This window comes from Protopterus annectens, chromosome 10.part0 (genome assembly GCF_019279795.1).
Source record: "Protopterus annectens isolate FY-2018-M chromosome 10.part0, PAN1.0, whole genome shotgun sequence".
Classification (NCBI taxonomy): domain Eukaryota; kingdom Metazoa; phylum Chordata; order Ceratodontiformes; family Protopteridae; genus Protopterus; species Protopterus annectens.
In genome coordinates, this window is record NC_056744.1 from 1,827,946,468 (window position 1) to 1,827,967,753 (window position 21,286).

Consider the following 21,286-nt stretch of genomic DNA (forward strand, 5'->3'; position numbering starts at 1 on the left):
GATGGCTGAACTTCAGAAAGGAATCACATTTATGTGATGGAGAACACTCGCACATGCAATGCTGAACTGTGGAAAGGTATTTATAGGTATATGACTGAGAACACAAGCTCAGACAATGTAAACTTCAGAAAGAATTCATAAGTATGTGACAGAGAACACAATCACACAGATGGCTGAACTTCAGAAAGGAATCATAGTTATGTGATGGAGACCACACACACATGCAATGCTGAACTGTAGAAAGGTATTTATAGGTATATGACTGAGAACACATGCTCAGACAATGCTGAACTTCAGAAAGGAATCATAGTTATGTGACGGAGAACGCAAGCACACACAATGCTGAACTGCAGAAAGGATTCATAAGTATGTGACGGAAAAAACAAACACACACAAAGCTGAATTGCAGAAAGGATTCATACGTATGTGACAAAGAACACAAGCACACACAATGCTGAACTTCAGAAAGGATTCATAAGTGTGTGATGGGGAACACAAGCACACACAATGCTGAACTGCAGAAAGGATTCATAAGTATGTGATGGAGAACACAAGAACAGACAATTCAGAACTGCAGAAAGGATTCATAAGTGTATGATGGAGAACACAAGCACACACAATGCTGAACTGTAGAAAGGATTCATAAGTATGTGACGGAAAACACAAGCACACACAATGCTGAACTGCAGAAAAGATTCATAAGTATGTGACAGAGAACACAAGCACACACAATGCTGAACTGCAGAAAGGATTCATAAGTATGTGATGGAGAACACAAGCACACACAATGCTGAACTGCAGAAAGGATTCATAAGTACGTGATGGAGAACACAAGCACACACAATGCTGAACTGCAGAAAGGATTCATAAGTATGTGATGGAGAACACAAGCACACACAATGCTGAACTGCAGAAAGGATTCATAAGTATGTGATGGAGAACACAAGCACACACAATGCTGAACTGCAGAATGGATTCACAAGTATGTGATGGAGAACACAAGCACACACAATGCTGAACTGCAGAAAGGATTCATAAGTATATGATGGAGAACACAAGCACACACAATGCTGAACTGCAGAAAGGATTCATAAGTATGTGACGGAGAACACAAGAACACACAATGCTGAACTGCAGAAAGGATTCATAAGTATGTGACTGAGAAAACAAACACACACAAAGCTGAACTGCAGAAAGGATTCATAAGTACGTGATGGAGAACACAAGCACACACAATGCTGAACTGCAGAAAGGATTCATAAGTATATGATGGAGAACACAAGCACACACACAATGCTGAACTGCAGAAAGGATTCATAAGTGTGTGACGGAGAACACAAGCACACACAATGCTGAACTGCAGAAAGATTTTCATAAGTATGTGATGGAGAACACAAGCACACACAATGCTGAACTGCAGAAAGGATTCATAATTATGTGACGGAGAACACAAGCACACACACAATGCTTAACTGCGAAAGGATTCATAAGTGTGTGATGGAAAACACAAGCACACACAATGCTGAACTGCAGAAAGGATTCATATGTATGTGGCAAAGAATAAAAAGCACACACAATGCTGAACTGCAGAAAGGATTCATAAGTATGTGACGGAGAACATAAGCACACACAATGCTGAACTGCAGAAAGGATTCATAAGTATGTGACGGAGAACATAAGCACACACAATGCTGAACTGCAGAAAGAATTCACAAGTATGTGACGGAGAACACAAGCACACACAATGCTGAACTGCAAAAGGATTCGTAAGTATGTGACTGAGAACACAAGCACACACAATGCTGAACTGCAGAAAGGATTCATAAGTATGTCACAAAGAACACAAGCACACACAATGCTGAACTGCAGAAAGGATTCACAAGTATGTGATGGAGAACACATGCACGCACAATGCTGAAATACAAATGGATTCATAAGTATGTGACAGAGAACACAAGCTCACACAATGCTAAACTGCATAAAGGATTCATAAGTATGTGATGGAGAACACAAGAACACATAATGCTGAACTGCAGAAAGGATTTGTAAGTGTGTGACGGAGAACACATGCACATACTATGTTGATCTTCAGAAAGGATTCATAAGTATGCGATGGAGAACACAAGCACACACAATGCTGAACTGCAGAAAGGATTCAGACGTATGTGACAGAGAACACAAGCACACACAATGCTGAACTGCAGAAAGGATTCATACGTATGTGACAGAGAACACAAGCACACACAATGCTGAACTGCAGAAAGGTATTTATAAGTATCTGACAAAGAACACAAACACACACAATGCTGAACTGCAGAAAGGATTCATAAGTATGTGATGGAGAACACAAGCACACACAATGCTGAACTGCAGAAAGGATTCATAAGTTTCTGATGGAGAACAGAAGCACACAGAATGCTGAACTGCAGAAAGTATTTAAAAGGGTTCTATATCAGAAGCATGAAAAGTCTTCTGAGTGAATACGGAAACAGTGACATATTCATCAAATCACATTTAAGCAATTCAATGAATATGTCGACAAGGAGATAGTAGGCCAGCTTCAAGGAGTTGCCCTTTTTTCCCTATAGTGTGATCTCAGAGTTGGTATATTTAGTTAGGGGGCGAGGGAGGCAGATGCAATCTAAGAGTTGGTATATTTGGTTAGGGGGTGTGGGGGCAGAGCCCCCATGTTGGGGAGTGTGGAGGGTGAAGCCCTCACCTGTTTATGGTGTTTAAATTATTTTTTTTAGGGAACGGCCGCGTAAGTTTTTTCCCTAGGGAAAAATTTGATTATGTGGCCGTTCGCTATTTTCAGGTTTCATGCAATATTTGTCGACTTTTATGTAGTCACACATATGCACTTTCTGTGTTATAATATAGACCCATTCACAAGTATATGACGGAGAACACATGCACACACACAATGCTGAACTGCAGAAAGGATTCATAAGTATGTGACGGAGAACACAAGCACACACAATGCTGAACTGCAGAAAACATTCATAAGTATGGTTCATAGGTTCATAGGTTCATACTAGGCTATCTGCCCTAGGACATTTATAAGCCTAGCTCAGAGTTTTGTGACTTTCACCACCCCTTTAGTTTGAAGGATACTATGCCCATTATTTAGCTGTGCCTCTGTCAAGCAGTGACACTGAGGTGATCCCCGGGGTATACCTGCGATCTCCCATCCATTGGTCAAGATTTCTCTTGAACAAAGCCAGTGAGGTGCTCTGCCTCACATGTACCGGGATTTTGTTCCACAGCATAGGGAGTCTCTGGGTGATGAATCTGTCCCTCCAGCACGTCCTATTTATGACCGTGTCAAGGTTCAAGTCTCGTGCTCTTGTAGATCGGATGGATTTAGATTTTTTGAGGTGAAGCATGTTCATTAATTCTGGGTTGAACATGGCCTTGTATGTCAGGCACAGGTCACCTCTGAGCAGGCGGTAAGCGACTGAGTAGAGCTGGAGCTTCTTCAGTCGGGCAGCATTGGACATATTTTTGAGACCCTTTATCCTTTTGGTGAGGAACTTTTGGGGCCTTTCCAATTGCTGCAGGTGTCGGGTCAGATACAATCCAAATGGGGCGTTGTACTCAATCATCGGTCTGATGAGTGATGAGTACAGGGGAATGATGACCTCCCTTGACCTAGATGTGAATCCCTTCATGATGAGGTGGGCAATGTAGAAGGTCTTCCTAACTACTTTGGCAACATGGGTGTCAAATGAAAGGTTACTGTCAACCTGGGTCCCCAGATCCCTGATAACCTCTTCTGTGCTTAGTGGATTGCCACCTATATGGTAGCTGGGGGTAACCTTGTTTTTCCCGAAGGGTATGACTATGCATTTTTTAGCGTTTAACTTTAGGCCATGGCTTTGGCACCAGTTATCCGTTTCTATGAGACCCTTCTGAAGGATATCTGTGTCTGATGTGTTTTCAACTATGGCGCCCAGTTTGCAGTCATCTGCAAACTTTGTCAGCCATAATCCTCCTGTGCTTGCCTGTACTTCTGAAAAGTATATGCCGAACAAGAGTGGGCCCAGGACTGAGCCCTGTGGGACACTGCTTGTGACAGGCTTGGAATCAGACATGGCGCCAGCAACTCTGACCCTGTGGGTTCTGTCACTTAGCCAGTTTGCAACCCATCTTGTGACGTATGGGTTTACATTTAAGCTGGTGAGTTTTTCTATGATGCCTGAGTGGGGTATTGTGTCGAATGCCTTTGCCAGGTCAAGGTAGGCTGTGTGGACTGCCTTGCCCTCATCAATGGCCTTGGTGACTGTTTCGAAAAAGTCAACCAAGTTTAAGAGGCATGATCTGCCCTTGACAAAGCCAAATTGGGTTTGATCTAATGTCTGCAGGTCCCCTATGTCTTTATTTATGAGTTCCATTATGATCCTCTCCATAGCTTTGCAGGCCAGGCTTGTCAAGCTGATGGGACGGTAGTTTCCTGGGTCGGTGGAGGCACCGCCTTTATGTAGTGGGACCACAGTTGCCGTATGCCACTCCTTGGGTATGTATCCTGAGGTGAGGCTAAGATTAAACAGCTGCCTTAATTGCGGGTTTAATTCATCAATGAGTTTGTGGAGCACACAACCGGGGACACCATCTGGTCCCATGGATGCTGTGTTTTTCGCCTTGGAGAGAGCTGTTCTCACCTGAGCATTTGAGATGTTTGGGAGGCTACAATCCTCTGGTATAGATATTTCTCCTTTTGGGGAGGAAGGGGGGGGATTTGCACTGAACCTGTCAGCTAGTATGTTGGCAATGTCTGTAGGTTCAGTGATCTTTACATCATTTTGAACTAGTTCTGAGCATATCTGGGAGTTTCCTCCCAGGTTTCTAACATAACTAAAAAAGGCCTTGTGATTGTCTTTTGAGTCCTTGGTGATTTTTCTTTCAAAATTTGCCTTGGATGATTTTATGAGAGCTCTTAGTTTTTTACTTATAATGATCAAGGGTGTCTTCCCTTTTAGGGATTTTGCTCTATCTTGTAGTAGCTTTCTCCTTTTGTTGTAGAGCTTCTTTATGGCTGGGGTCCACCAGACTGGACGCTTGCCTTTGGTACAAAGAGTCTTTGTTTTGTTTGGGATTGCCTGATCCATGCAGTCCTGGAGGTGCTGGTAGAAGGCATTTGTATGTGATTCAGCTGCTTTAGTGATGGTTTCCGCTGGTTCGGGGGCCTTGAAAGAGACCACACCAGTCCTAAGAAGTGTGAAGTCGGCTTTAGAGAAGTTCTTCACTGTGGTCTTTTTTATCTGGGGTGGGGGCGGGATGTGGACTTCCAGTGAGATTAGTTTATGATCTAACCTCACCAATGAGGGGTATACCTCCGGTGTTGAACATTGTGTTCGTGATGATGAGATCTAGTATGTTTTCGCCTCTTGTGGGCATGGTGACTAGTTGTTCCATGGCATTTGAGTTTATGAACTCTAGGAACCTTTGGGCTAGAGTGTTGGGGCTTGAGTAGTGATCCCAGTCTATATTCGGATAGTTGAAATCACCTAGTATGATAGTGTTTGGGGTTACATTTATCCCCTCCAGAGTTTTCAGGAAAGCTGTGTGAGGTTCCTGAGTTTGAGAGGGTGGCCTGTAACATGCTACAAATTGCAGAGCAGTCTTGCCTACGGCTAATTGCACCTGGATGGTCTCTGATGCATCGTGCGTTGCCACCAACCTGGAGGTGAGGGTGTCTTTGATGAATATGGACACCTCCTCCTTTCTTGGTGTTGTCCAGATTTTGGGGCCGGAACGCATGATATGAGGTAAAACCTGATAGTGCCAGGGTGCTCTCAGGAGCCTTGAACCAGGTTTCAGTCACAGCACAGACATCGATGTTCTCCATACTGAGAAGGGCTTCGAGTGCGTGCATCTTGAGGTTGAGACTTCTGGCATTGAGCAGCATTACCCTTAGTTTTTTCCTTTGTTTTGTTCTAGGGTGGTAGGTTTAGAATTTGAGCCTTGCCTAAAAAAGGCACTATGGGGGTGGCAAGAGCCTTTGCCAATATCCGGAAGCCCAGGGGTGACAGGTGCAAGCCGTCCCTTGCGAAGCAGCGTGGCTTGTCCAGCATGTCATCCCAGGCAGACAGACATTGGATCCCCTTTGAATGACACCAGAGATTAAGCCAATTATTAAAGCTGATCATCTTGTCTCTGTATTGTGGCATCATTCTTGGTGAAGGTAGGATACTGCTCAAGGTCAGGGTCATACCTGCCTGGGCTACATAATCAGAGAGCTCCTCTGCAACAGACAACACAAGCACACACAATGCTGAACTGCATAAAGGATTCATAAGTATGTGATGAGGAACATAAGCACACACAATGCTGAACTGCAGAAAGGATTCATAAGTGTGTGACGGAGAACACAAGCACACACAATGCTGAACTGCAGAAAGGTATTCATAAGTATGTGATGGAGAACACAAGCACACACAATGCTGAACTGCAGAAAGGATTCATACATATGTGACAGAGAACATAAGCTCACACAATGCTGAACTGCAGAAAGGATTCATAAGTATGCGACGGAGAACACAAGCACACACAATGTTGGACTGCAGAAAGGATTCCTAAGTATGTGACAGAGAATACAAGCACTCAGAATGCTGAACTGCAGAAAGGATTCTAATGTTGTAGACGATATAAATATAGGTCACTAAAGGGTTAATATGAACGCAACCATGGTGTCTCAAATGGTAAGAAGGATATGGTTTACTATCAAAATGATGAATGGAGATGCTCTGCAGATGGAAAATCGAAAGATGGATGTTCGATTTTCCATGTTGCTGAACATCTCCGTATTTGAAAGTTCATATCTGTGAATGCATCGTGCATTCAATGATATGAACTCGATGTACTGCACAGAGATCGCAGTACAGTGCGGTTTGGAACACTCATCTCTTTCCTCACTGTAGTGAGATCTTGGAGCTGGAATATATAGTTAGCAGGGGGTGTGGGGGGTGCAGCCTTCCAAAGGGGGGGTGCAGGAAGGCTTTTTCCCCTCTGCAAGTACATGATGTGAGTTTTAGGAATTTCAGTTATTTGAGCTCCTATACAGACATCATGTGATCTGTTCGGCAATAATGTCGAATGTGCTGAATTAATTCGACCGATTCGACATTGTGACCTGATTTATATTTTTACTTTTGCTTTTTTTTGTTGGTGTTATTAATGGGATTTTGTTTTTTTACTGGCAACATTTTGATAGTAAACCAAGAAATATGCACTTTTCTCGAGTAAGATGTGTGCATGTGTGATGCCCATGCACTGTTCCATTAATCAAGGAGCCTCAATCCACACCAGTAACACCAGTGAGGGACGTGCACATTAGGAGGATGACAGGTTCACACACAGTAAAGTGCAATTTCCCTTAAGAGCACGCAGAGATCACAGTCAGTCGGGGGCTGGTATCTCCCCCTCTCTCTCTCCAGATCCCCATTAAATTTAATTTTAAAAAAAATCTGTTGGGTCATCTCCATAGCTCTCAACCTTCCATCTCCAAAATGAGGAACACTCACCTGCATAATGTGGAACAAATGGGCAAAATGTGGAACACATGCTTATGGCTTACTAACAACTTCAACTAGGAAGGTCATAGGATGGTTAAAATATGCTGGTTTTACTTGTAAAGGAGATCATTTAATGAATTAATATGATGAATTTCTATTTACCATGGATTTCACTTAAAAAAATTCATAACACTGAATGTGTGACAGACTCTCTCAATGTGGAACTTTGAGGAACTTTCAGGAACATGAAATTTTTAAGACCCCAAATGAGTTACGTTCCTCGTAATGAGGTACACTTGAGAGGTGTGGTCATCTCAGATTGCACCATTCTTGTTATCTCTGCCTTTAGTTTCCAGGGTAACAGGAACTTAAAATGTAACATGTCTCTGTTAAAATGTAACATGTCTCTGTTAAAATGTAATGTGTCTCTGTTAAAATGTAACGTGTCTCTGTTAAAATGTAACATGTGTCTGTTAAAATGTAACATGTCTCTGTTAAAATGTAACGTGTCTCTGTTAAAATGTAACATGTCTCTGTTAAAAATGTAACATGTCTCTGTTAAAATGTAACATGTCTCTGTTAAAAATGTAACATGTCTCTGTTAAAATGTAACATGTCTCTGTTAAAAATGTAACATGTCTCTGTTAAAATGTAACATGTCTCTGTTAAAAATGCTTATCTCTCAGAAGCTGACACTTATCTCTTAGAAGCTTGCCTGGAACTAGGAATCATAAAACTGTTAAATACGTTTACCCTTGAAACCTATAATTATCTCTGACTCAAACAATAGAAAGGATTCACAGCTGCAGACATTCTGTCTTCTAGTTCTGGTAAACACACTCATAAAGCGTTTTACTTATTTTCTCTGAGTTTACAAGTTAACTCTGTATATTCCAGCCTTTACCATCAGCACATACATTTACATAGGCATGTAGTTTATACACATTTCTGCTCTTTTCCAGCAGGGTGCACTGTGGTTACATTCCTGAAGCTCAGTACATAACATATGGTTTAATTATAACATGTAGTTCTCTTACATTTGTAAAACAAGCCTGTGAATCATATTAATATTTACAAATGACATAGGATTATTTACAAGATTCTAACTAGCTGGGCTGGCAGCCTTCACAGTATGTACAATCCTGCTGGGCTGTTTGTAAGTTCCTGTGTTGCCCAGACATTTCTACGATAGAGGGAAGCTTCTCTGTTCATCAGTGAGAATGGTGAGCTTTGGAACAGCCTATATGTCGCTGGAGGAGTGGTTTCAGCTCACAAACTGTAGTTTTATTGGCCATTTTGGACTATTTCTATCCCTTTCATCTTTCTGTTTAAAAATCCGTGGTTGTGTAGTTTTGCGCATTGCGCAGCACCGTTTAATTAGGGTTAAACTATTCCTGTTGCCAAAAAGTCTACTCTTCAATTTTTTTCCTTAGAACTAGCAGTTTTCTAGTCTTAACACTCAGAACTGCATCTCTGTGCTCAGCACTTGTTCTAAACTGATTGCAAGCACTAAACAAATTATAAATTACAACGGCATTCAACTTTCCTCACTTTTCAGGAGGAGAAAAGCTTTTAGTACTTAAATTAAAAAGCACCTATCTAGGCATGTCTAAGGGTCAGCTCCCAGTGTTTTCCTCTGTCCACCTGATGAATATGGGCATCTTGAGGCAATGTAGCAATTGCCTCATGTACACCGACAACCCTTTCCTCCTACCACCCAACACTACAACCTGTGAGAGATGCAATTATATAACCAAACTGGAATCCAAGCTCTTCTCCAGCCAAGACTGGACTAGACAGTCAAGAGGAGAAGATAAACACCTGCACCACACCATGCTCAACGCATAGTCCATCAAATCGTACACCACCTAAACTCACACATAGTAACTCAAAACACACACACCTACATTCGTGGAGGCTCTCAATAAAATTTTCCCAAACAACAGAGATCTCCAAAGTAGAAACACAAGCAACCACCACACCCCACTACCCAAATGACACATAGACCACAAAATCAGTGTGTCACTCAATCTCAACCCTTAAGGCAAACCAATGTACCCAACACACTTGTCATAAGCGACTCTATAGTCAGGCACACTGATGTCCCATTCACCAGGCTAAACAAGAAGAACGTTGCTGTCAGCTGCCTGCTGGGTGCCAGGATCTGCCACATAATGCACACACTCAGGTCACTCCACAACAAATACAAATATGACTCTGTCATTGTCCATGATGATGTGAATGACCTGAGACGTACCTCCCTGGACTACATGAAAAGAGACATGGAGGAGCTATCGGATCATGCAGCCAAGCAGGTATGACCCTAACCCTGAGTAGCATCCTGCCATTGCCCAGAATGATACCACAGTACAAGGACAAAATGATTGACTTCAACAATTGGCTTAGCTTCTGGTGTCATTCAAAGGAGATCCAGTATCTATCTGCCTGGGACGACATGATCAACAGACCACAATGCTTTGCCAGAGATGGCCTGCATCTGCTGCCCCTGGGATTCTGGATACTGGCTAAGGCTCTTTCCACCCCTGTAGTGCCTTTTTTAGGCAAGGTTTAAATGACAAACCCACCACCGTAGCAGGTAGAAGCAAGCAAAAACTGAGGGTAATGCTACTCAGTCCTAGAAGTCTAAACCTCAAAATGCACTCATTCAAATCACTCCTTAAAATGGAGAACATCGACATCAGTGCAGTAACAGAGACCTGGTTCAAGGCTCCTGAAAGCACCCCTGCATTACCAGGCTATAATTCAAACCACACCTTTCGGCCATCTAACCCGGGCCGAAACACCAAAGGAGGAGGAGTGTCCATATTCATTAAGGATATCCACACCTCCAGGCTAGTTGTTCAACACAATGTATCCAAAATTATCCAAGTACAACTAACACTGGGCAAGACTGCAATCCCCGCCATGCCCCAGGATGGCCACTCCACATTCCTCGATATACTGGATAATATTAAGGTACTGCCCAATACCCTAATAATGGGAGATTTCAATTACCTCACCATTAACTGGAAAAACTACTCATGTACTAACTCATTAGCTCAACCCTTTCTGGAATTCATAAATTCCAGTGCCATGGATCAGCTTGTCCATACCCCCACCAGGGGCAGCAATATCCTAGACCTGGTCATTACTAACATGGGTAACCAATGTTCCACACCAGAGGTCAACTCCTCACTGGTCAGATCCGACCATAAGCTAATCACCCTAGATATCAGTATTCCGTCTCCACCCCCCATTAAGGAAACCACTGTAAAAACCTTCTCCAAAGTCAACTTCACGCTTCTTAAGACAAAATTGGCAAACTTCCCTACACCCGTGCAGATGGACAATAGCGGTATGACTGCTGAATTCTATAGAAATGCCCTGTATAAACACATACACAAGTGTATGGATCATGCCATCCACAACAGAACCAAGATGCTATCCTCCAAAAAAAGGAAGCTAATCTGGTGGTCCCCTGCCATAAACAAAATCTAAAACAGAAGGAAGAAGCTGTTGCAAAAAAGAGTAAAATCCCCTGATTGCAGGAAATCCCTGGTCAGCCTCAGTAAGAAGCTCCGATCCCTCATAAAATGCTCCAAAGCTAGCTACAAAAATAAAATTGCCACTGATTCTAAAGAAAACCACAAAGCATTCTACAACTATGTCAATAATCTCAATGGCAACACTCAGATCTGCTCCAAGTTACAGAACAATGGTACTAGATATAGAGAACCAACTGATATTGCCAACATCCTTGCAGATAAGTTCAGTGCAAACTTTACCCCCCCCCCCCTCACCGGCCCATCCCTATACCGGAAGAATGCAAAGACCCTGTAATCACGAATGCACAAGTTAAGACCGCACTCTCCAAAGCCAAAAACACAGCATCCATGGGAAGAGACAACATCCCAGGCTGTGTTCTGCACGAACTACAGAATGAACTAGCACCCCACCTAAGTACCATGTTCAATCATAGCCTCACTTCAGGCTTTGTGCCTATGGAATGGTGCACAGTGACAGTTATCCCACTCCATAAAGGGGCCGCCACCACGGGCCTGGGGAACTACTGCCCCATTAGCCTGATGAGCCTGGTCTGCAAGGCCATGGTACATATCATCATGGAACTTATCAACAAATACATAGGTAACCTGCAAATGCTGGACCCCACTCAGTTCAGGTTTGTAAAAGGTAGATCAAGTCTCCTAAACCTGATTGACTTCTTTGAAGTAGTTACCAAAGCCATGGTCGAGGGTAAGGTGGTGCACACAGCCTATCTTGACCTCACCAAGGCTTTTCATACAGTACCCCATTCTGGAATTATAGATAAACTCACTAGACTGGGCATAAATCCCTATGTCACAAGATGAGTGGCCAAATGGCACACTGACAAAACTCACACAGTGAAAGTAGCCAACTCCAAATCCGACTTCAAACCAGTGACAAACAGAGTACCATAAGGTTCAGTCCTGGGTCCTCTCCTGTTTGGCATCTATTTCTCAGATGTCCAGGCTAACACAGCAGGTCTTTGGCTAACAAAGTCCACAGATGACTGCAAACTGGGAGCTATAATAGAATCGCCTAATGATGTGGACATTCTACAAATGGGCCTCACTGAGACTGATGCTTGGTGTCAAAGTCATGGCCTCAAGCTAAATGGCAAAAAGTGTGTTGTCATCCCCTTTGGGAAAAACAATGTACCCATGAACTACCACATAGGTGGCAGTCTACTTAACACCAAAAGTGTGATAAGAGACCTTGGGACCCAGGTAGACACTAGTCTCTCCTTTGACAATCACATTGCCACAGTAGTCAGGAAATCCTTCTATGTGGGACACCTCATCACCAAAGGGTTCTCCTCCAGAAAAAAAGAGGTCATTGTTCCTCTCTACTCTTCAATCATCAGACCCATCAAAGAGTACAATGCCCCATTTGGCATGTACATCACAAGACATCTGCAACAACTGGACAGGCCACAGAAGTACCTCACTAAGAGGATTACTGGCCTCCAACAGATGCCATATGCAGACCGCCTCAAAAAACTCCAGCTCTACTCCATCACATATCGCCTACTCAGAGGTGACCTCTGCCTAACATACAAGGCCATGTCAAACCCAGTTCTGTTGGACATGCTACACTTAAATAAACCCCAATCTCTCCATGCCACATGCTCCAGGGTCCTGAGTCTTGCCACCACGATAAACAAAACATGTTGGAGGGATAGATTCCTGTCCCAGAGACTTCCCATACTCTGGAACAGACTACCCATTCACGTCAAGCAAAGTTCCTCATTAGCCCTCTTTAAGAAAAACCTAGACAACTGGATGGGAAATGGGAAATTCACCCCGGGGATCACCCCTGTGGCTCTGTTCGACATGGGCATAGAAAAATAACTTTCTTGGGTGGCAAAATCCAGGGAACTTTTTGGCTAGGCTTGTATAGGTCCTAGGGCTGATAGCCTAGTACCTACCTATGAACCTATGAACCTAACGTGCAATAATGTCACAACAGATGTGATGTTTTAAGCCTATTTACTTTATTTATTTATTTTGTATATAACAGGTAAATGCATTAGTGTATATATTACATTGTTTCAATGTACAGAATATGTAAAACAGACCTCCAAAATAAATGGAGTCAATATTTTTTATTTATTTATCCTTTGTTGACTGGGTTAGTCCTACTAGGCTAGTAGCCTCTTTTCAGATGTGACCCCAAGGTGGTATTTATACTAAAAAGGGAAATTTGTCCAGGGCAGTGGGGAGCTTCCTCTACTTTTTTTGTTAGATGCCATGAGATCTTTTACACCCACCTGAGCTACCACCAACTCATGCAGCTAGAACATTAGTTTAACATCTCATCAGAAGGACGGCACACTCAGGAGTGCAGTACTCCCCTTATGCTACACTGCAGTGTCAGCAATCAATCTACATGCTGTAGGAATAGAACACACAGCCTTCTGCATTAAGGATGAATGTGCCACCTGCTGTACCACTGACACCATGTATGCATGGGTTTTGGGAAACACAACATTCTTTTGTGTTCCATAAGAATCCATCCATGTTTTATATAGTCTTGTATTTTGTTAGTGAATGCTATTTTAACCACCACAGTTTAGGTCAGAAGTTTTCACATCACCAAGAACTGTACAATTTTGTTCATCTTCCTGTGAAGCTTGAATTGTAAGGGGGAAACTCACAGATGTACTTCTGTCCTGTGTGTAGAAACAAGCTTTTCATTTTTATCCACATTCTAACATGGACTGCCATAGGTTAAACGTTTTTCTTTTAATAATGTTAAATTTTGTCATTTGGAATGTTGGGTATATTTAACTGAAGTTTATGACATGTACTGCTGTGAGTCCTGCAGACACAAGACCACATTTTAATGTGGCTTGCTCTGCCATACATGTAATACAAGGAACTGATGCATTTTAATCCACTAATTTAAGTAAGTTTGCACAAGATAATATAGTGCTGTCTTGATAGGTTTTTAGTTAACAATGATAAAGGTTTTACTTACTGCCCTCTGTTCAAGACATCCGTACAATATTCATGTCCATAACTCTGTTTCTTACATGGTAAATAAGTCTTATCATTTTTCCTTCACTTCCAACAGCCTTCCAATTGTCTTGATTCAAAAATTATATTTCACCTACCTCCTAATTTATCAAACATCTTGGTACTTATAAAGGTTACCACATAGCGTACATTTTCTGCATCCAGAAGCATCCCTACCAGATTGCTTGTGCTGTCTATTCATTCGTAAAGGCTACATTAAGTGTACACTTAGAGGTAACCTTTATGAATCACAATTTGTTGGGGGGGGCAGCACTATTTCTACTGCATTTGTACACTTTTATTGTTGTGTGGGTATTGAGACACTGAAATTAAATTGTAGTGATTTAAAAAATACAGTGTCAGATATTTGCTTGATAATTTTTAAACACAGACCAGCACAGCATCTGTCATAACTGGCTGTGGAAAACATTTTGTATTACAGCCCTATGATGTGCAGTTCTCTATACAGTGCTGATTTTGCTCTTATACATGGTTCATTAATTAAATATAAACTTTATTACAGCAACTCAAAAATGTATTAACTTTTTCTTTTGCAGTTCTCTCTCAGAATATAGTACATGACAGAATATAGAACATGACTTAATATTTACATAATTTTGCCTGTGACTGCATTTGTGTGTGTGTGTGTGTGTGTGTGTGTGTGTGTGTGTGTGTGTGTGTGTGTGTGTGTGTGTGTGTGTTTCTGTGTGCGCACACGAGAACACATGTATGTTGGCAGTCATTCACACATATCTCATTGTGTGAGACTGTGTTCACATGTGTGTGAAGGTTTAAGTATTTCTTGGGTAAAATGTACATTATTGTTCTTCATATGTACTGTAGTATTCTAAAAGAAATGTGTAGTTTTGTATCCATATGAGTATATGCATATGCCAGTGTATAATGGTCTGTGGTCACAATCAGTCGGCCTGTGTATTGCTGTTAGCCTCTGATGAACAGTTTTCATTCTTCACCCATATCACTTCCTTTCTTTCCCCAGTTTTTTCAGTGAACCCCTCAGTGGACTTATTTATACCATTGTACCACTGGATGTGGTGGACCCCCACAGTACAGAAACTTAGGTATTAATTTATCTATGCATTTATTTCAATTTGTTAGTGGGGTAAGGCACTGATAAAGTTTGACCAATTTCAGTCTTAGCCTGAGATATACAACAAAACAAAATACAATGATTAACAAGAGCATGTATAGACAGTCTTACATACATGAGTGCACATGTATGCATGTTACATACATGAGTGTACATGTACGCACGTTGTGCACACTCTTACATACATGAGTGTACATGTACACATGTTACATACATGAGTGTACATGTATGCATGTTACATACATGAGTGTACATGTACGCATGTTACATAGATGAGTGTACATGTACACATGTTACATAGATGAGTGTACATGTATGCATGTCACATACATGAGTGTACATCTACGCACATTGTGCACACTCTTACATACATGAGTGTACATGTACACATGTGCACACTCTTACATACATGAGTGTACATGTATGCACATTACATACATGAGTATACATGTATGCATGTTACATACATGAGTGTACATGTACGCATGTTACATACATGTGTGTACATGTATGCATGTTACACAGATGAGTGTACATGTGCGCATGTTACATACATGAGTGTACATGTACGCACATTGTGCACACTCTTACATACATGAGTGTACATGTATGCATGTTGTGCACACTTACATACATGAGTGTACATGTACGCACGTGCACACACTTATGTACATGAGTGTACATGTACGCATGTTGTGCACATTCTTTCATACATGAGTGTACGTGTACACACATTAAATACATGAGTGTACATGTACACACATTGTGCACACTCTTAAATACATGAGTGTACATGTACACACGTGCACACTCTTATATACATGAGTGTACATGTAAACACGTGCACGCATTTATATGCATGAGTGTACATGTACGCATGTTGTGCACACTCTTACATACATGAGTGTATATGTACACACTTTGTGCACACTCTTACATACATGAGTGTACATGTACACACGTGCACACTCTTACATACATAAGTGTACATGTACGCATGTTATGTACATGAGTGTACATGTACACACATTACATACATGAGTGTACATGTATGCACATTACATACGAGTGTACATGTATGCACGTTACATACGAGTGTACATGTACACATGTTACATACATGAGTGTACATGTATGCACGTTACATACGAGTGAACATGTACGCATGTTACATTCGAGTGTACATGTACACATGTTACATATATGAGTGTACATGTACACATGTTACATAGATGAGTGTACATGTATACATATTGTGCATAAGTATGTAGCCCACATACCTCTCGACTGTACAGATTTTTTCAGAATGTCCAGATTTTTGCATCATATTTTTGGTCCATTTTTCATAAAATTGTAGTTTTCTGGAAAACTAGTGGCAAATCATTACAAATTGAAAGTAAAAAATAATGACAGACATTTGAGTTTCAGACTTCACACCCTTCAGAAAATGCATGGTAATGCAAAACCTGTTATTCTATTAACTTTCTAAGTTTGTAAGAGCAATATTTAAAAAATGTCACTATTTTTGGGCCTTGGTCCCACTTATATATCTGGCTTTGTCCAGATTTCTTGCTCTAAGAGGTTGAGAGGTATGAGCCCTACCCACATCCATGTGGGCTGTTATCCCATGATGCACCATGCACTTTTCACAAAACAACATTTATATTTAAGAGAGCTGACAGCAGAAGCAGTATTTCTTGACTTCTTGCCTTTTCACCTGTCACCAGGCTTCAGATGCACCAGCTTCATTTGTGCCGCTGATTTGTGTGAACATTTAGAGCTGCTGATACAACTGCTGTAAATGTTTTTTGTACACATTCCAAGAAATTAACACTATTTTTCTTGCTGTTATTTTCCCGACAGAAACAGAACCTCAAGCTGGCGTTTGACACAGCAAACAGTGTTGGCATACCTCAGACACTGGTGAGTTTCCTCATAATACGTAGGGGGGCACATAGGTTCTAAGATGTACAGTTAAAAGTGTACAACAACAAAAATATATCACTATGTATTTATTTAGCTTGAGTTAACCAGGTAAGAACCATGATATACAAGACAATTCATTTATTTGTACACTTTTAAGCAGGTAGTGGTGTGACCAGATGACCCTTTATTAATTGCGATCCATGTGAAAGGTAACAAAAGATTAATTCAAAAACAAAAGGGTACAAGCACTAGACCACAGCTCCATAACTAGGACTGTATTGGGGCTTAATATTATACTTATCAAGCACAGAAATTATGCACAGTCTAATCAGAGGTAATACTTTCATCACGTTTCACAGAAAATTACACACTGTGTATGCAGTATGATGTTATCAGCTTACCCAAGGAAAGAAGACGTTATTTGTATATATTAACTTAACCACCTTTGTGTAGAACCACAGTATGCAAACGAAGATTATGAGTGGACAAAGTACAACAGCTGTAGGTGAAGGTGGGGCAACAAAGTGTTAGGAAAGGGAGAAAACGCCAAAGGAGACTTTGTTTTAATTTTTATTGGCAAGTAAGTCCATCATGCAGTGGTGCCTCTTTTCAGGGGTATTCATTCAGCACCATGCAGCTAACTGACTTGCTTAAAGTCAGTAGTTTACAAATAGAGGTTAAGGGATTCAAACCCAGGACTATGATATGATAACACTCATTAGAAAATTGTAGTCTTAATCATAAATGCAAAACAACTAGGCTCCATTAGTTGAAAGTAAAGAAAGAGAAAGTTCAGGACATTAAATGCAAAAAAATGAAAAGGCAAGAGAAGAGATCATGAAAAAAGAGAAATATAATCCAAGTTAAGAGGAGATTAAGCTCTATAAAAGCATACAGAGGAAGACATGATGTGATGTGTTGTATGTAACTGAGCTCTGAGGATGATGCAGTTACAGTATGAAGCTTGAGTAATGTTTATTACCAATGTTCTGATAAAGCTCTTGTGTTGACAGCATTTGTGCTGGCAGCTGCCAGAACTAACATGCCACACTCTCTGACAAAGAATGCTGTCATTAGAGTACCAAGGGGATGTAGTTATGAAGTAATGTTCACCTTGATTTTCTGTGGTAATTAACTGAAAAATTCTAGTATTAGGGCTAGTTAAATACATGGTAACTCACATCAGTTAGTTGTACGAGAGAGCAGAAACAGTCTGACTTTGAAACTCCACAGTCACTTTTCCTGTGGCAAATATAGCAATTTTGGATAAATGGTTGCTGTGATACTAAAAAAAGGTTTGTCTAAATTAGCAAAAGAACAAAAAAGCAGCAGCTCTGTATCTGAAAATATTTTTATTACAACAATTAAAATCAAAAGAAGGAAAACATTTTGCGTCATGACATTTCATCATTTCCACTTATACAAACACATCTAAAAGTCAGTTTTTATAACTCCAATGATTACTTGATAAATTAATTGCTGACAATTATCTCTTCAGCCTCAAATCTGGTACTAGATCAGACCTGTTATTTAAACATATACCACAACAGGTCTGTAATTTAACATGACAGTTTCCTTATACTCAATACCAAGGTTCTCATATTAACAATGAAAATGAGAGAGTAGTTATTAACAGGAAAAGCTAGTCCACCATTCTGATTTTTGGTTCAAATATCTCAAATATCATCTGCTATTATTTTCCTATTTTACTTACATAGCACACCAATTATATAATGCTTCATGTATTTCGGTTACAGAAATGATGGTTATAATTTTTTTTACCCATATAAGAGTGCATGTAATGATGAATCTATCTCACATATTTGCATTGGTTTCTCAGGTCCCTTAAGTGCAACTGTAAGCAATATTTTACATTGAATTTGTTGTACATCCTAGCCTTACCCATTCGTCCATCCATCCCAAGCTGTTGAGTTGCATCTGACTTCAGTGACCATCTCAGGAACAGGCATTGCCATCCACAAAGCTTACCAGGCAAGCAGGGATTGGGTGAAGATAGCCACGCATTTCGTCCATATCATCCACACCACACTCACACACCTAAGGACAGTTTAAGGTCATCAATACACTTACGGCATGCCTTTTTAAATGTGGGAAGAAAATTGGAGCACCTGGAAAAACTAGGAAGGTATGCAGACTCCATACAGAAGGTACACCAGTCAAAAAATGAACCCGACATAGTCTTGTTGTGAGGAGACAGTGCCTCTGGTATACTGCCTCCTACAGGCACATCAGCATTAAATCATATTGCACTTACAAAACTATCAGAAAGAAATGAACCACACAAGCATACTGTAGTCAATAACGTGGTATGTAACTCTAAAGTAACAATGGAAGGTACAAATGAGTAACAACACAGGCATACTGTAGTCAATAACGTGGTATGTAACTCTAAATTAACAAAGGAAGGTAGAAATGAGTAACAACACAGGCATACTGTAGTCAATAACGTGGTATGTAACTCTAAAGTAACAAAGGAAGGTAGAAATGAGTAACAACACAGGCATACTGTAGTCAATAACGTGGTATGTAACTCTAAAGTAACAAAGGAAGGTAGAAATGAGTAACAACACAGGCATACTGTAGTCAATAATATGATATGTAACTCTAAATTAACAATGGAAGGTACAAATGAGGCACAACACATGCATACTGTAGTCAATAACGTGGTATGTAACTCTAAAGTAACAATGGAAGGTACAAATGAGGCACAACACATGCATACTGTAGTCAATAATATGGTATGTAACTCTAAATTAACAATGGAAGGTACAAATGAGGTGCAACACATGCATACTGTAGTCAATAACGTGGTATGTAACTCTAAAGTAACAAAGGAAGGTAGAAATGAGTAACAACACAGGCATACTGTAGTCAATAACGTGGTATGTAACTCTAAATTAACAATGGAAGGTACAAATGAGGCGTAACACATGCATACTGTAGTCAATAACGTGGTATGTAACTCTAAAGTAACAAAGGAAGGTAGAAATGAGTAACAACACAGGCATACTGTAGTCAATAACGTGGTATGTAACTCTAAAGTAACAAAGGAAGGTGGAAATGAGTAACAACACAGGCATACTGTAGTCAATAACATGGTATGTAACTCTAAAGTAACAAAGGAAGGTAGAAATGAGTAACAACACAGGCATACTGTAGTCAATAACGTGGTATGTAACTCTAAAGTAACAAAGGAAGGTGGAAATGAGTAACAACACAGACATACTGTAGTGAATAACATGGTATGTAACTCTAAAGTAACAAAGGAAGGTAGAAATGAGTAACAACACAGGCATACTGTAGTCAATAACGTGGTATGTAACTCTAAAGTAACAAAGGAAGGTGGAAATGAGTAACAACACAGGCATACTGTAGTGAATAACGTGGTATGTAACTCTAAAGTAACAAAGGAAGGTAGAAATGAGTAACAACACAGGCATACTGTAGTCAATAACATGGTATGTAACTCTAAAGTAACAAAGGAAGGTAGAAATGAGTAACAACACAGGCATACTGTAGTCAATAATATGATATGTAACTCTAAATTAACAATGGAAGGTACAAATGAGGCACAACACATGCATAGTGTAGTCAATAACGTGGTATGTAACTCTAAAGTAACAAAGGAAGGTACAAATGAGTAACAACACATGCATACTGTAGTCAATAACGTGGTATGTAACTCTAAAGTAACAAAGGAAGGTGGAAATGAGTAACAACACAGGCATACTGTAGTCAATAACGTGGTATGTAACTCTAAAGTAACAAAGGAAGGTGGAAATGAGTAACAACACAGGCATACTGTAGTCAATAACGTGGTATGTAACTCTAAAGTAACAAAGGAAGGTAGAAATGAGTAACAACACAGGCATACTGTAGTCAATAACGTGGTATGTAACTCTAAATTAACAATGGAAGGTACAAATGAGGCGCAACACATGCATACTGTAGTCAATAACGTGGTATGTAACTCTAAAGTAACAAAGGAAGGTAGAAATGAGTAACAACACAGGCATACTGTAGTCAATAACGTGGTATGTAACTCTAAAGTAACAAAGGAAGGTGGAAATGAGTAACAACACAGGCATACTGTAGTCAATAACATGGTATGTAACTCTAAAGTAACAAAGGAAGGTAGAAATGAGTAACAACAC

At 40.5% G+C, this 21,286-nt stretch overlaps 1 protein-coding gene across 1 annotated transcript in view; it reads left to right on the forward strand.

Annotated features, from left to right (window-relative positions):
* The window catches only part of LOC122814071 (cytospin-B-like), an 804,690-nt gene that overhangs the window by 699,088 nt on the left and 84,316 nt on the right, over positions 1-21,286 (forward strand). Inside the window, exon 13 of the mRNA XM_044086684.1 lies at positions 17,049-17,108. Within this exon, the coding sequence (XP_043942619.1) occupies positions 17,049-17,108 (60 nt within the window). The remainder of the gene's footprint in view (positions 1-17,048; positions 17,109-21,286) is intronic.